Source organism: Rhinatrema bivittatum, chromosome 7 (genome assembly GCF_901001135.1).
Source record: "Rhinatrema bivittatum chromosome 7, aRhiBiv1.1, whole genome shotgun sequence".
In the NCBI taxonomy this organism is placed as follows: Eukaryota; Metazoa; Chordata; class Amphibia; order Gymnophiona; family Rhinatrematidae; genus Rhinatrema; species Rhinatrema bivittatum.
In genome coordinates, this window is record NC_042621.1 from 91,034,338 (window position 1) to 91,051,975 (window position 17,638).

A 17,638-nucleotide genomic window follows, 5' to 3' on the forward strand; every position below is an offset into this window, starting at 1 on the left:
TTAAGCAGGATTTTTGATACAGTCCCACATAAGAAGCTCATGAATAGACTGAGAAGTCTAGGTGTGGAACCCAAGGGGATGAAATGCATTACAAATTGGCTAACAATTGACAATGAGTAGTGGTAAATGGAACCTACTTTGAGGAAAAAGGAGTAATAAGTGGAAAGCCTTAATGGTCAATTCTGGGCCCAGTTCTGTTAATTGTTTTTGTGGGTGATGATGTAGAGGGGATGGAGGGAGGGGGTTTTCTTTTTGCAGATGACACTAAGCTATATAAGAGTGGAAACACATGAAGGTGTAGAAAATGAGGAGCCATCTAAGAAAGCTTAAGGAATGAACAAAGGTTTGGCAGCTGAGATTTAATGTGAAGAGGTATAGAGATGTATGTGATGGGAAGTGAACAACTAATGCATTGGATCAGGAGAGAGATCTTGGGGTTATAATGTCTGATTATCTAAAGGTAGCAAGCAATGTGAGAAAGTGGTGACTACGGCTAGAGAGATGCTGGGCTGCATACATAGAGGCATAACCAACAGGAAAAAGGCCTCATTAATGGTACCGTACAGGTCATTGGTGAGGCCTTACCTGGTGTACTGTGTTCAGTTCTGGAGACCATAACTCAAAAAGGGTAGAGACAAGATAGAAGCAGTCCAGAAAAAGTCAACAAAAATGGAGTGGAGTCTTCACTGACAGACTTATGGGATGAGACTGTAGGATCTAGATATGTATACCCAAGAGGAGAGGAAAGACCGGGAAGAAACGATACAAATTTTTAAATATCAGAAAGTATTAATAATGAACATGAACAAGCATTCCTATTTTCCTTCTCTGTCCTAAGCTGGGATTGTCTAATTTTCTAGGATTTCCCTTCCCCACTTGTCAAGGAACTTGACATGGGTTCGCAGAGTGCTTGCTGTTCCTCCTTTATTGCAGTAAGTTTCTCTACTTTGTCTTATTTACTTATTTCCAACTTTTTTACACCGTACACTCAGCAAACGCTGACCAGGTACCTGGAATATTCCGTCCACTGGCAGTGTTATTGGATTCTGGGTGTCAAGCCGTCTGTCTAGCCCTATTGTCTGTGAGCTGAGCCCACAGGGTTTCATGCTGAGGACAATCATGCCCTAAAACCACAAGATATGGCAGCTCAGGAAGTATTCCCCACTTCCATAATGGTTTGCCCTGCTGGAGTTGTTAGCAGAACCCGACTAGTTGGATACTGCTGCTGGTCACCATGTACATAGGAGAGTGTTGCCTTCTTCCTGTAATTAATCTTCCCTCTCTAAGGTAGGATTTTATAGAGAGTCTTTCCACATCCTGAATGCACTAGAGTTTGATTAGAAACCTCATTCAGCTCAACTGAGATCACGAAGTCTGAAAGTCCCCCATGTGGACCATACAATAAAATCACTGCTTTTCATCTTTGCAAAAGTATGCACCCAGTCATACTCCTTCTCTTCATTCTCATGTTGGGGGACAGTCCTTGATAACGTGTTCTTTAGCTCCACAATGAGAACATGCCTGCGGGACTTGTTCTGCTTTGATTTCAACAGTTCATCATTCCCTTTCTTCCTTCAACTGCGCTCCCTCTTGCTTCAGAGACTCCTTTCTTTCTCTGATTCGGTGGTTGTCCCTGCTCTGAATGTCCTCCCTTGTCAGTGTATGCTTTAGCCTCTGTGCTGATGGTGTTACTAGGTCGACATCCATAGCTTCACTGCTCTGGTCAAATGACCTGTCCTTCCACAATTGCAACAAGTTGGGGAGCTTGGGGGCTGTGACCTAAGTATGAGACTAGAACTGTCCTTTTCTGAGGACTGTTGCTGGGATCCTGCACGTTCACTGCCATGACAGGGAGCTTGGGCAGGTTGTCTTTCTAGTTTCCGCACTAATTCTGGCATCAACTGAGCCTGATGGATAGCGTCTGCCACTTCCAGTGCTTTCTCCAGTGTGAGTCCTAGATGCCAACACACCCAATTTCACATGGGCCACTCCAGACTGTCCAAGAACTGCTCTAAGAACACTTGGATTGGTTCCTCTAGGCCTGTCCTCACCTCTGGTTGTAGCCACTTCCTTCTGGCATCTTTTAGCCAATGAAAAAGGCTTCATGGAGTTTCCCCAGGCTGTAGGGTGCGTCTTTGGAATTGTTGCTGATATGTTTCTATCGTGTATGCTGCTCTTTCAAGGATGGCAGTTTTGACATCAGAGTGGCTGGCTTTCCCAGTTGGATTGACTGCTTGAAAGGCCACTTGGCTTTTGCCAGAAAGTAGGTTTGCTGACTGGCTTCCTGCCAATCAGTCAGGTAGTTCTTTCAAAATTCTTTAAGAACACATCCGGGTCTTCACCTTAAACAGAACAGGAAGCAGAGGGTGTGCTTGTGGGTGGTGGTTTGCATTGCTCGAGCCATCTGGGTCAGTGCTGTCTGTTGTTGGCTCAACATTCCCAGTTGCTGGCCAAATTGTTCAAGTAAAGTTTGAATCCCTCTCTGGTTTTGCTGCTTCCCTTCATCAAGGGCTTGTATTACTCATGCCATGTTAACCTATTGGCTTCCTTAGTAGAAATGTTTTCTTGAAGGGATCTGCCTTATTCTGGAACATTCAAACATTTCCTTTCCCCAAGGAATAAATAAAAAGAGCAAACAAAAAAAAAAAAAATATCACACACATTCCAGGCAGAGCTATCCAACCTTAGCCTGCTGTGAACTAAACTCTGGGCTGCTACTGCAATGAGGCCCAGGAAAAAGGAGAAAAGAACATTTTCCCCATTTTTTTTTTTTGGTTCTCTACCTGGTCCATGCTTAGTGCAGAAACCCCAATTTTTACACCATATGTGAGGCTCGAGAGAAGCCCTGGGTTAGCCAGACTCAAGCCGGATGCTAGCTGTTTTCATAAACTTCTTTGTAAATGACAAGAAAATAAAACAAAAGCAGCTTAGTTTACCCTTTGCAGTTCACAAAAAGAAAGCAATATAACTAACAGTTCAGCACTATTGGGCTTCCCTAGGCTTTTTTGGGGCCTCCTCTCCCCTCCTGGACCTGCCTAGTTATTTCCCCTCCCTAGGGAACTGCCCCAGGACTCCCTGCTGCTATAAAGGTTTTAAGGTGGACTGAGCCTAAGGTGTTCTAGTGTTTTCTCCTGCATACCCGTACACAGGTGGTGAATACCCTCCTGGAGGAGGTTGTAGAGACAGAAGTTTGGTGGAGAATGAGATAAACACAAAGGGGCAGATTTTATAACCTGTGTGCGCGGGGTACATTTGTGCGCACTACCCGGCGCGAACAAACGTACACCCGATTTTATAACATGCGGGCGCAGCTGCATGCACGTTATAAAATCTGGGGTCGGTGCGCGCAAGGGGTGCACACTTGTGCACGCCGAGCCCTAGGGGAGTCCTGATGGCTTTCCCCATTCCCTCAGAGGCCGCTCCGAAACTGAAATCGGAACGGCCTCGGAGGGAACTTTCCTTCTGCTCCCTCCCACCTTCCCCTATCTAACCCGCCCCCCAACCCTACCTAAATCCCCCCCTACCTTTGTTGTGCCGGAGGCCTTGGTCCTGCCCCCGGACTGGCGCCCCGCCCCCTTCCTGCCCCTTTTTCAAACCCCGGGACATGCGCGCGTCGCTGAGCTTATGGAAAATAGGCTCGGCGCGCGCAGGAGCAGGTTTTCGGGATTGCGCGTTAGTTACACGCATAACCCTTTGAAAATCTGCCCCAGTGGATCTCTAGTGGCTAGAGGATGAAAATGATGAAATGGGGTAACCTGGGGTAATTTTAGGTGTAACATTTCTGCATGGGAGTAACCTACACAAAGCAGCAGTTACAACCTTAAACATTATGCTGAGCAGAATAAATGGACCATTTGGGTCTTTATCTGCCATCATTTAGTACAGTTACTATATATCCTAAGCCTGGAAATTAACTTGAAGATTCAAGATCTAGAATTAGAGCTTAACTATGCTTGAAGCATAGCACAAACTGAAAATCATTAACTTCAACTGTTAATTTGTTTTTTTACATAGAACGCTGATCTAGAGTGAACTGAGTGTGGCTCTCAAAAGCAGATGGATAGTGAGTGTGAATCCATGTAAATGCCTTCTAAATTATTTTTTCTTCAAAGAAAGCTAAAAGAATGTCTGCAAAGATTAATGACATTGTATGCTCAGTGAAAAGAAACTACGTTCTAGGAAATCCAGAGGAAGTATAGCTACAGTTATGCTAAGTTTTAAGCAGAACATAGAAAGATCCATAAGCTGAATTCATGACAAAGCATGTAAAAAAAATCCTGAAACTTGGGAACCAACAGACAGCTGTTTTGGTACATGCTGGGATTATGGATGCCTTGGGGTAAGTTTTTCAAAATAGCCTGCATACATACAAAGTCTGCAGATTCCTTCCCTTTGAAAAATTACCTAGGGAAAAAGTACTCACAGAGATTAATGCCCAATTTTTTTTGTGACTCAATACTCAAAATAATAAATCCAGATGGTGCCAGACACTATGATAAATACTAAATTATGAAAAAGTCTGGCTAGAAAATGAAAGTATGTATTTTGAACTGGGGAAACCTCATAAAGTACCAATACTGGGCTATATAAAGAAGCCTCTTATGGCTACTTAATCCAACTCCAATGTGCAGGTTGTTGGAGAAATTTTTTTTGTGGGCATTAATTCTCTTCAAAATAACACAAGTAGTTTTGAAAATGCATGCTATTGCCTCACCCAACCTAATCTCACCTCAGAGTCTGGCTCCTTTTCTCATGAAAAAAAAGGACATGCATTGTGGATTCCATAGGAAGGGTGGGCAATTTTAAAATAACCCATTTACCTTGGTAAATGGCTTTTGAAACTTTCCCTCCATATGACTCAATAGGTTGTTTTTCTAATTAAAATTAAAGAAGAGTATCACCATCAAAATAATTCAACAACACATAGTGCAGGCATTTAATTGTGCCCTATGTGGAAAGTATATGGTGCCAGAATGTATGGATAAGATAAAAGTGCAATGAGGGGCTGGATACCAGCAGATGCATTATGAACATAATGTTCCAGAAACCTCGGTACATCTTTTCTGTACATGCACTGTACTGAAAAGTCAGTTATTAATGTGATGAAGAAGCATCATAATAAAGAAGTAAGCACTTTTGATATTGTGTTTGACCTGTTTCAAAATGCTGATCTTTTTGAAGTATCATTATGCCATACACAGAGTGAAATTTTCAGTCATGCCTGCGGTAAAATGGTATTTGTTTGGAGGTGTTCATGTGCAGGGTTAGAACAGAGGGGCAACACTGGGCATAGTTTTGGCCAGAGAAAATATCCACAAATCTGTGGGTACATTTCCAAGGAGCAATATTCAAAGCAAAATTACCTGCATAGTGCAAACACTGTAGGTAAAACCAACCCATAAAGTTTGCACCAGTAATTTATTATTGCACCCAAGGAATGCACTGAAAATGTTGGACTCAGATTGTGCAAAAATACACTCAAGCAGCTGAAGTACCTCCAAGGATCAAAAGTGATTTTTGAGATGGTCAGCTGAAAAGTTCATGACAATTCTGTGAAACATAAGTAGCCTACAGTATGTGAAACTCTTGATATGGTGCTGCTTTAAGACAAGACACACCAACATGCTCATGAAGCAAAGCCCTTTGAGGTAATGAAATCTAGGGCATACTTGAGTTATTAGTCTATGGGGATATTTAAGGCATAAATATACTTGACGTCCTAGCAAAGATACCAAGCCACGTTAAGCACGGTATCGTTCTCAGGTAGGTTAAATCTTTTCTATCAGATTCCAACAAATCAGTTTAGGGAACTCATGCTCAGAATGGAATGTTGTACCGACTGGAATATAATATTTACCTCGCTCCCATCTGTAAAATCTTTTCCTATCTAGGTATAAATTACAGAATTTACACAGATGACATTCAATTTTTCGTACCCTATTTCATCCTCCTGGTCATCCTCCTCAGAAACGCCGAAAGGAGTTGGCATAAACACTCTACACCTGCCTCAAAAACTCTCTACTGCCAACTCATGCATAAATACAGGTACACTATACAACAAACCAAACGTGACTACTATGCTCGTAAAATTCACAATCTCCAGTATAATGCAGACTGCTACGTTTGTGATGTTTTGTATGTCTTATTTTTAATATGTATGTTTGACCTGGTAGCTGCCTTGAACCACCATGACAAATGCAGGCTATAAAGTTTTAATATAAACTGAAATCCCCCACCAAAAAAAAACATATTTATCGCGTGGTAAGTGCCTTACAACAGTGATAACGTACAGTATTTTAAATACTGCACATTATTTTGTCCCCAGTAACCTCAAAATAGTAACAAGCTGCTTTGTAAGCAAATGCATGCAAGACAGCGCATTACTAGGCAATTTCATAGTAAAGTAATATGGTTTGCCTGAAAAATTGTAAGCTGTGTTATTTTCATGAGAGTAAGCTACAACTCTGAGTTGTAGCCAACTTTCCTTGGGAGCATCGGAATGTTAATTTACATCCCAATCCTCCCAGCTCAGTGTGTGAAAGAGCCTGAACAGCCTGAACGAAATACTCCCCTCCTCCCTTCAAAGTCTAACAAAATCCCAGAGGGGTCTTGTGAGAACCCCAGTCACATACCCCCTACCACTGCCTCTTGAAGCAGCCCCAAAGCAGGAACCCTTCAAAACATAAGCTTTAATCATGTGGTGCAGGCCCCTCTCTTCCCTTCCCAACCCTGGCCCTTTGTTTAAATTCGACAACCCCCCCCCCCTCCCCGCCACCAGACCCTCACAACCCACCCCTTGTCATATATGTGAGGCCCAGAGTGACTCCTAGACTCCAGAGTCTAGGAGGCACTCCTAGACCATACACCATCCCTAAGAAAATGGAGTTGAACCCGTTTTAATAGCACTTCATCATACAACATCGAAAACTTTTCTATATCACAGAGATTTCCTCCTGAAAAACAGCAGTAATCTACACAGTCACATATTTGAATTCCTTGGCAGAAAAGAGAGCTGGGCTCTCATAATTAACAGAACGTGAGGAAGTTTCGGCGGATCAACTTACAGATTGTTTATATATCCCCTGAAGATACCTCAAGTTTGCGAAACAACGCGGATCCTGTCTTTGTAGGGATAATCTAAATTGGACAGTTGTAAATTTATCTGAACAGTTTTTTTTCTAGTTCACAAGTAGACAACGCTAATGAGATAATTTCAAGAGTGTGACAGCTTTGAATATTATGTTGTATATAACTTATTTTAATAAATTGAGTAGATGTTATTTGAAGTGAATGAGCTTAGGCAGTTTGAAAGAGTTTGGTGAAGTGGTAGTGTGTTTTTATAAAATATTTGTGACGTATTGCGCCAATTTTCTAGTTTGCAAATTTATTATAAATTATTTTTTGATACTAAATAAAACATTTTTGTAACATTATAAACATATGTATCTCTTAATTTACAATTTTTAATGCATGGATTCCTTCATGATAATGTCTCATTGGAATCATATATTTAAACTTTCATGTGGTAATATACCAGCCGATAGTTAATATCTTATGCCCCGTCTCATGATAGAAGCATAACATGTCAGCTGGCGCCATTTTCTCAGACAGTGTGGGGCCCAGAGCCTAGGGGGCACTTCAGATCGCAGTAGGGTTAGACAAGGGAGAGGATCAGGCGTGGGGTGGACTAGGGTGAGGACCTGAAGGCCAAGGGGAATTTAAACAAAAGGGCTGCCTCTAGAGGTGGTGGGATAGAGGACCCGTGCTTTTTTGGGCTGCTCTGGTCTTTTATCAAGATGGCTGAGAGATTGCCATCACGTGGCATTTGTGCGGCAACTAACATTTTAATTTTTCCCATAGTATTTTACTGCTAGGGAAAAATACCATGCAGTTTAGTAAACCCCATGGTATTTTCCTCTGGAGAAAATCCTGCAGCATAGTAAATAGATGCCTGGTTCCTTCATGCACTCTGGAAGTAGTAATCGATAGAGAAATTGTAATGCATTAAAGTACAACAGATTGTGGATTCTCAAAACACCCGAGGGGAAGTAGTGAATCCTAAGACAAAATATATTTCAGGAACAGCTGTGCTAAAGAAATCTCAAGGCACTGCCATACCCATAATATGCTGAAACACACTCATGGCATTCTTGAGGCACAAGGCTGAGATGCAGCTAATGCACCAGAATATCTTCAAGATACCAAAATAGTCTGCCAATGTCAGCACAATTTCAAGTATGTAACTGTTTAAGAGAAACCAAAAGACTCTAGGGTCACTGTAATACTGATGTCTAATGGAGGAATAAAATCAGCTTTGAAGCAGACACACTATATAGAGATAAACTTGATTAAAAGTATACAAAAGATGCCAAAAGTTTCATGGATTACTGAAATGCCATCAAAAGGTTGATCCATGGGAGTTAGAATGTCCATCAGGTCTCAGATTGCCCACACTTCAGCACACTATCACGACATACTATGCCAGAAACTTTGGTAGACAGCATCCCGGAGGCAAACATAACAACTGGAGCACAAACATATGCCTCACCCAGCTTCAGTCAACCTCACCCTCATATGGCACCTCCACACCTAACCTACATGGATTCATGAAATCCTTGAAGTGTCCAGTGCTACTGGAATGCCTGGTGCCTTTCATTTGTAGCACTGTTAATCCTTGTTACATTGTGTTATGTTAAGCCTCTCACAAACAGTGCTATTTAATCTTGCTGTCATCAGGCTTCAGAGTGGCTGGCATCATGAACATAAGTGCCATGCTGGGTCAGACCAAGATCCAACAAGCCTAGCATTCTGTTTCTGACAGTGGCCAGACCGGGTCACAAGTACCCAGCAGATCCCCAACAGTTGATCTATTTCTCGTATGTCACTCCCAGGAATAAGCATTGGTTTTCCCGTCTACCTGATTATTAACTGTTTATGGATTTTTCCTTCAGGAACTTGTCCAGTCCTCATTAATTGCCTTGACCATATCTTCCGGCAACAGATTTCATAGCTTGATTGTGTACTGATTGAAAAACTAGTTCCTACAATTTGTTTCAATATGCTGGTTGCTAGTTTCATGGAATGTCCCCTAGTCCTAGAGTTTGAAAGAGTAAAATTCCATTTCCTATTTAACCGTTACACCCCACTCATGATTTTATAAATTTCAATCATTGAGAGGGGCAGTCATTACTTTTCCATGCTAAAGAAACCTAATCTGTTTAGCCTCTCTCCATAAAAGGAATATTTCCATTCCCTTTATCATTTTCGTCATCCTTCTCTGTACTGTACATTTTCTATGTTCATTTAGAACCATAGAAATGACGGCAGAAGAAGACCAAATGGCCCATCCAGTCTGCCCAGCAAGCTTTCATACTTATTTTTCTCACACTTATCTGTTAATTCGGTGCCATCGGTGCAACAGGAACGAAGTCCTGTAGCTCCCACTCCACCACCAGCTGGACTCAGCACTCCAACTCCTCCTCAAACATTGCTGATTCCAACACTGACTGGGAGGATGGAGGGGTGGCCAAATCTTCTTCGGACCCACGAGGGTGATTAGCGACTGGCACCAGGACTGGTGGAGACTCATGGACCCCCAGCATGGATAGAGGATGTGCTCTCGTCACTGTGGCATTGCTTCAGAGGCATCACGGCAAAAGCCAGTTCATCCCTGTGCCCAGCACCGTGAATCAACAGGGACCGGTGCTGATGCTTCTTAGGCTTCCCTCAATGCTTGGCGCAGTCTTTCCCCGGTGCAGAGGTTGAAGATGACAAACCCAATGTCCTTGGCCTGGAGAAGATTGACAACTGTCGGTCTCCGGCACCCCTATCCACTGGCGACATTGATGGAACCAACAGTCCCGCCAATGTCGATGGCGTAATGTCCATCGATGTGGCTCCAGGTCCTTCAAGGCTGATGTTGCCGATGCCCTGGACTTCCTCAACCTGAAGAGATGATCTTGTTGAATCGAAGCAGACATTCCTTCGGGGTCATCTGGGTGCATAAGTGGTAACCCCGGACGTCATGCGATGCCCCCAGGCAGAGGATATGCACCTCATGAGAATCAGTGATAGACATGATCCTTGGGCACTGGGGACATCGGTGAAAATCGGACGTGGCCATGTCAGGGCGAAACAAAAAGTTTGCAAAGTTGAAAGTGATAGCGATGGGTACTGAGGCACCACCACTATGGAAGGAATCGACCGCAAAAGAAAGCTTACCTGAAACACAGAAAACCCTGACTAAGAACACTACAGGAAAAATCTGGCGACGGATCAAAGGAAAAAAAAAACCAAAAAAATGTGAAGAACAAAATGTTTTCTGCAAGGAAAAAAAACAGCAAAAGTGAGCTCAGACTGTGAGGCTTACAGTTTCGCAGAAAAGAAGAGACTAAAGAGGGATCCCGTGTGGACGCATGGTATAGGGCATACTGGTCATGCTCAGTGTTCCCAATCAAAGTTCTAGAAACTTTGACATAAGTTTTCCGCATTGGGGCTCCATCTGATGTCACCCTTGTGCGAGGACTACGACAAGTGAGATAAGCAAATTTGCAGATGATACAAAATTGTGCAGAGTAGTTAAAACACAAGCAGATTGTGATAAATTGCAGGGAGACCTTGTGAGACTGGAAAATTGGGCATCCAAATGGCAGATGAAATTTAATGTGGACAAGTGCATGGTGATGCATATAGGGAAAAATAACCCATGCTATAATTACACGATGTTGGGTTCCATATTAGGAGCTACCACCCAGGAAAGAGATCTAGGTGTCATAGTGGATAACACATTGAAATCGTCGGTTTAGTGTGCTGCGGCAGTCAAAAAAGCAAACAGAATGTTGGGAATTATTAGAAAGGGAATGGTGAATAAAACTGAAAATGTCATAATGCCTCTGTATCGCTCCATGGTGAGACCGCACCTTGAATACTGTGTACAATTCTGGTCGCCGCATCTCAAAAAAGATATAATTGTGATGGGGAAGGTACAGAGAAGGGCGACCAAAATGATAAGGGGAATGGAACAGCTCCCCTATGAGGAAAGACTAAAGAGGTTAGGACTTTTCAGCTTGGAGAAGAGACAGCTGAGGGGGGATATGATAGAGGTGTTTAAAATCATGAGAGGTCTAGAATGGGTAGATGTGAATCAGTTATTTACTCTTTCGGATAATAGAAAGACTAGGGGGCACTCCATGAAGTTAGCATGTGGCACATTTAAAACTAATTGGAGAAAGTTCTTTTTCACTCAACGCACAATTAAACTCTGGAATTTGTTGCCAGAGGATGTGGTTAGTGCAGTTAGTATAGCTGTGTTTAAAAAAGGATTGGATAAGTTCTTGGAGGAGAAGTCCATTACCTATTAATTAAGTTGACTTTGAAAATAAGCACTGCTATTACTAGCAACAGTAACATGGAATAGACTTAGTTTTTGGGTACTTGCCAGGTTCTTATGGCCTGGATTGGCCACTGTTGGAAACAGGATGCTGGGCTTGATGGACCCCTTGGTCTGACCCAGTATGGCATGTTCTTATGTTCTTATCCTGCTTGTCCTCGGAGAACCCCAAGTCCATCTTAATAATGATTTATGGCCTCTTCTTCCAGGAGCTTGTCCAAACATTTTTTAAACCCAGCTACACTATTATTAATTCCAGAGTTTAAATTATGCATCGAGTAAAAAAGTATTTTCTATTTGCCTTAAATGTATCACCCAGTAACTTCATTGCACGTGTAAACAACCCCTTCCAATCAACTCTTCTTATAGACCTATCATATTTCCCCTCAGCCATCTCTTCTCCAAACTGAAAAGCCCCAACTTCTTTAACTTTTCTTCGTAGGGAATCGTTCTAGCCCTTTTATCATTTTGGTTGCCCTTCTCTGTAGCTTTTCTAATTCCGCTATATCTTCTTTGAGATGTGGTGACCAGAACTGCTCACAGTACTTAAGGTGCAGTCGAACCACTGAGCGAGAGAAAGATATTTTGATAGTCTCCATTTTATTCTGCATTTCTTTCCTATTAATTCCTAACATTCTATTTGCAGAGGATTTTATCATATCCATGATGATGCCTAGATCCTTTTCCTGGGATGTGACTACCAATGGGGAAACTTGCATTGTGTAAATATAATTTGGGTTCCTCTTCCTTATGTGCATCACTTTGCACTTGTCCACACATATTGTCATCTGCCATTTGGATGCCAGTCTTCCAGCCTCATAAGGTCCTCTTGCAATTTCTCACAGTTCTCTTGTGATTTAACAACTTTGAATAATTTTGTATCACCAAATTTGTTAAACAGCAGCGGTCCCATCACAGGTCCCTGAGGCATTCTGCTAGTCACTTTTCTCCAATGAGAAAATTGACCATTTAGCCCTAACTCTGTTTTCTCTTTTAAACAGGTCTCAATCCACAATGGAACATTGCCTCCTATCCCATGACTTTTAATTTCCTCAAGAGGCTTTCATGAGGTACTTTGTCAAATAGTTTCTGAAAGTCCAGGTACACTATAGACTGTTGCACTTTGGGAGACATATGACCACAGTTGTAGCAATGCAACATATTTTCTAGGCCCAGGCGATTGTAACATATTCATGGGAGTCAGTAATGGACATCTGGCACCCACAAATACAGACCCTGAAGCTGCTAATGGCAGGTTTCTTGACCTATCACTTTTCCTTCGACACCGCTTAAGTTGTAAAAGGAGCTTTAGCTTTTTTTTGGAACAGCACTTAAAAGTGCTGTTGAGAGGCTGCCAAGGCAGCAGAAAGAGACAAAGGTGGAGGAGTATCCTAGTGGTTACAGCTGCTGCTATGAACCAGGGAAATCAGGGTTCAAACCCACTGCTTCTCCTTGTGACCTTGGGCAAGTCACTTTACCCTCTATTGCCTCAGGTACAAACTTACGGCCTGATTCACTAAGGCATTTCTCCCATTCCGTGTCTATGAGAAAATGCCTTGAAGAATCAGGCTCTTAGATTGTGAGGCCTTTGGGGATAGGGAAATACATTCAGGTACTGTAGGTAATCCGCTTTGAAAAGCCTGAAAGCAGAATATAAATCTAAAACTGCAAAAAGTTAGTAAAAATTAGAAAAACAAACAATCTTAAGGAAAGAGAGAGAAAGAGGGAACACAAACATGCAGTAGCTCAGACAGAGACTGAAGGGATGATGAGGGAGTGCTCCTGCCATGCTCAGTAAAGTTTTTACTGAGCTATGAGAGATGGGTTTATTCAGTGCAGTTGGAGGATGTCATACATGAGACATGGCTGCTTGTCAATAGAGAATACACTAATCACTTATCCAAAGCATTTTAACAGCTCACTTATGGGTCAGCTCTGTTGCCTGTTTTAAATGATCAGTAAAACTGATTTGGAAATATTTTTGAAGGCTCTACTGATTTTGTTAGAAGTATTGAGTGAGTCTTGAGAGAAAATATTTTGGAACCAATATTTCAGAATAAATCAAAAATTAACATGATTACTCTTTCAGACTGTCATCCAAATGTAAAGGTTTCATACCAGTAATTATAGCCCATTTTCCATACTGTTTGGAAAGATCAGTCTTGCTAACCAGCCGAGGGATGAAATACAACCGCATCATAGTGTAACATTCACATAGAAGGCTCATGCTCTTCTTGGCTGTATACCAGGCTCCAACCAAAGCCAGAGTCTCCATGTAAATATTGCAGGACTGGGCAATCTCATGAAACAAGAGATAGAAACTATCCACCGCAGCCATGGCAGTCCAAAATCTGAAAGAAGAAAGAAAGAAACATTTATAGCAAGCAGTTAAATGCTGCGAAAATTACTGTAGATCAGTATTTCCCCAACCAGTGTGCCACAGAAAAGTTAACATCCAGACCAGAGCCTGGGCTCTGCTCTCAACACCTCACAGCAATAAGAGACATCAACACCGCCTCTTAAATTTGCAGTGACGAAGTCAATACTTAATTGTATCTTTCTGTCCAATATATTCCAATTTAGCTTATAACATTCTTTACTGATCTATGCTATGTTTGTATGTTTGCTAAGAATAAAGATAGAAGGTAATATTTTAAATCATAATAAGAATGAAAAATGTTATTGTGCAAGGCTATAATACTTTATGGCTCCATCTTCAAGATGCAAGATAATTATAATTGGTAGAAAATAGATATAATGATGTGTGATCCTTTATCAGTAAACAAAATGTGCAGTGCTTATAGATGAACGATAATTGGAATTTAGGTCACGCTGACCTATTAAGTGTTAATGATCTAAGACGGGTACTGCCGACTCGTGCTGACTCCAACAGTAACTTTCAAAGCAGCGCACGCAGGCGCACATTCATCAGCCCATGTTATAAAATAGCCTGATCGTACACATGTGTGCTCATTTTCAAGTGGATGTTGCCTGTGCTCACAAATGCCACTTCTACTGCGCAAGTGGGGGAATTTAAAAAAGGCATGCACACTAACGCCATTGCCGGTTTTAACAGTTCATTCCAAGTTCACCCAGTTAAGGGATAGGACTTCCAAACCCCCCTAGTTTAGTAGTCTCCCTTCCAAACCTCACATATCTGCCTAGAATGTTTTGTTTTACAACTTACACGTCATCCATAGCAGAAAAAAAAAAAAAAGTTACACGGCAGGGGACCCCAGCACACATGAGTATTTGTGCCCAAATTTCATGGTAAAATCCCAGAATTCCCATGCCCTGCCCCTTTTTAGAAACTTTTCATTTGTGCGTGCAGCGGCAAGCATGCGCGTATCCTAACAGCGATTAAAATACGCGTGTGCCGGCCCAATATATTTGCGTATCCCCTAATGGATGCGCATGTCAGGCTTTTAAAATTCACCTTTCTGAATACAAGTCTGATTGTATAGGCACTGGGTTTGGGGGAATACCCACTGAGAACCTGTTTGAAGTGTGGTCTTCTGCCATGTGATTTTTTCCTATGTAAATATTACATGTCAAACCTGGCAGATTTTTTCTGCAACAGATTCCTTTTTGTCTATTTGAAAATTGTGGAAAGAATTACCAGGGCCTTTAGAAAACGAGAGAGAAATCTTCAAATCTCCACAGCAGCAGCTTCTTTATGACCATGTGTATAGTCACACATGCCTTTCCTTTCAAGCTACAGCATGAGCCCAGGAGTGTAGGAATTAATGGGCAGCATGCAGGGTTTGGATAGCCAGGGCCCACCTTACACAGCACCTCCTCCTAATCCTCTTTTGAGTGGTTCCAGCCTGTGTCTTATCCTCAGGTTGTGAGATGGGAGACAGTATGCACAGAGCACTGGATGTGACTCATGGAGCGCTGGTAAAAACAGCACTGGAGGAGCTCTGACAGCCAGGCAAATAAGTCAGCTGCTTGCCCCACACCACACAGATTTCTTTTTTTTTTTCCCTACATATACATAAGATTTTAGATAGTGCTGGGGAGGAGCCAGCTGTCTTGGTACATGTGGGTACCAATGACATAGGAAAATGCAGGAGGGAGAGTCTGGAAGCCAAATTTAGGGTTTTAAGTAGAAAGCTGAAATCCAGAACCTCCAGGGCAGCAGTCTCAGAAATGCTGCCCGTTCCACGCGTAGGATCCCAGAGGCAGGCAGATGTCCAGAGTCTCAATAGGCGAATGAGACGATGGTGCAGGGAAGAGGGTTTTACGTTTGTTAGGAACTGGGCCTTTTCTGAAAGGATGGGCTCCAACTTAACCAGAGTGGAACCAGGCTGCTGGCACTAATCTTTGTAAAGGAGATAGCGCAGCTTTTAAACTAGATGATGGAGGACAGCTGACAGTCGCTCAGAAGCGCATGGTTTGGAATGATGCATCTTTGAAGGATACTAAGAGAACAGGGAAAATAGGGCATCCCAGTAGGGAGGTTGCAATAAATGCCAAAGTGGACCAGGTGCCTTCAAGTAAAGTGCAGAAAGATTCCAAAATTACCCCATCAACTGATGAGCAGGCTGTTAATACAAGCAAAAACATGATTTGAAAAGTCTGTATGCTAATGCCAAAAGTCTACAAAATGAGATGGGAGAGTTAGAGAGTGTATAATACTGGATGAAAGGGAAGATATAATTGGCATGGCAGAGCCTGGTGGAAGGAGGATAACCAATGGGGCACTGAGATACCAGGGTACAAATTATATACCCAAATGATAGGATGGATCAAATTGGTGGAGGGGGTAGCAATGTATGTTAAAGAGATCATTGAGTCAAACCGGATAAAAGTTCTGCAGGAACTTCCAGGTGAAAAAGGGAATAAAACAGTAGTGGGGGTGTTTTGCCGTCTACCTGCCAGAAAGAAGTAACAGACAATGAAAGGCTAAAAGTAATTAGGGAAGCTAACAAAATCAGCAGCGCAGTAATAATGAGTGATTTCAATTACCCCAGTATTGACTGGGTGAATGTTACATCAGGACATGCTAGAGAGGTAAAGTTCCTAGATGAAATAAATGACTGCTTCATGGAGCAGCTGGTACAAGAACTAAAAAGATGGGAAACTATTTTAGACCTAGTCCTTAGTGGAACACAGGATTTGGTGAGAGAGGTAATAGTGATGGAGACACTTGACAATAGTGATCACATTATCATCAAATTTGACTTAACTAGAAGGAGCACAAAAAAGAAATCTATTGCAACAGCATTTAACGTTCACAGAGGTGACTATGAAAATGGTTAGAAAAAAAAATGAAAAGAGCAACTGCAAAGGTTAAAGAGTTTAGCTCAGGCATGGATGTTGTTTAAAAATACCATCTTGGAAGCCCAAACCAGATGTATTCCACACATCAGAAAAGGTGGAAGGAAAGGTAAAACAACTACCAGCATGGTTAAAAAGTGAGGTGAGAACAGGGCCGGTGGAAGCACTAGGCAAACTACGCAATCACCTAGGGCACCACGATCCCAGGGGCGACAGAAAGACTGGGCCGGCTGCTGCCTCACTGTTTTCCGTGTGCTGCCTGAGATGAGAAGCAGATCCACACGCAGCAATGGACAGAGTGGGAAAAACCGATGTACCTACCTCTGCAACTCCCCCCCACGAGCCGGCTTAAGAACATGCCATACTGGGTCAGACCAAGGGTCCATCAAGCCCAGCATCCTGTTTCCAACAGAGGCCAATCCAGGCCACAAGAACCTGGCAAGTACCAAAACACCAAGAAGAGTGATGGTAACTCACAGTTACCTATCTCTGTAATGGTTTCTAGGCAATAGAGAATAGTTAGTACATTCAGGAACAGGAGCCTCTAGGCGAGTACTGGTTCCGATATGCAAACTGAAATAAGAAATCACAATATTTGTATATGAAATAGCTTCTGAAATAGAAGAGAGTCTTCTGAAGGTTTTAGGAACATGGGCCCTCGAGAGGCGAGTACCGGTTCCTATCTGCAATAACTCACGATCTCCGTACCTACGATAGCATCTTAGACAGAAGAGAATCTTCAGAGTTCTAGGAACATGGGCCCTCGAGGAGTGAGTACCGGTTCCTATATGCAACTGGAATAGAAACTCACAATGTTCACATCTGCGATCGCTTCCAGTCAATGGGGAGTCTTCTGAGCGTTCAGGGACATAGGCACTCGAGAAGCGAGTATCAGATCCCGTTTTAGCAATCTGAAAACAAGAAGAGAGAGCGGGGCCCCCGAGAAGCGGGTACCCCTGGTAAGTT

General features: G+C 42.5%; 1 protein-coding gene across 3 annotated transcripts in view; it reads right to left on the minus strand.

Annotated features, from left to right (window-relative positions):
* The window catches only part of HSDL1 (hydroxysteroid dehydrogenase like 1), a 47,565-nt gene that overhangs the window by 22,327 nt on the left and 7,600 nt on the right, over positions 1-17,638 (minus strand). For all 3 annotated transcript variants that reach the window (XM_029608673.1, XM_029608672.1, XM_029608674.1), the window contains exon 2: positions 13,508-13,740. In XM_029608673.1, the coding sequence (XP_029464533.1) occupies positions 13,508-13,727 (220 nt within the window). In that variant the 5' untranslated portion in view covers positions 13,728-13,740. The remainder of the gene's footprint in view (positions 1-13,507; positions 13,741-17,638) is intronic.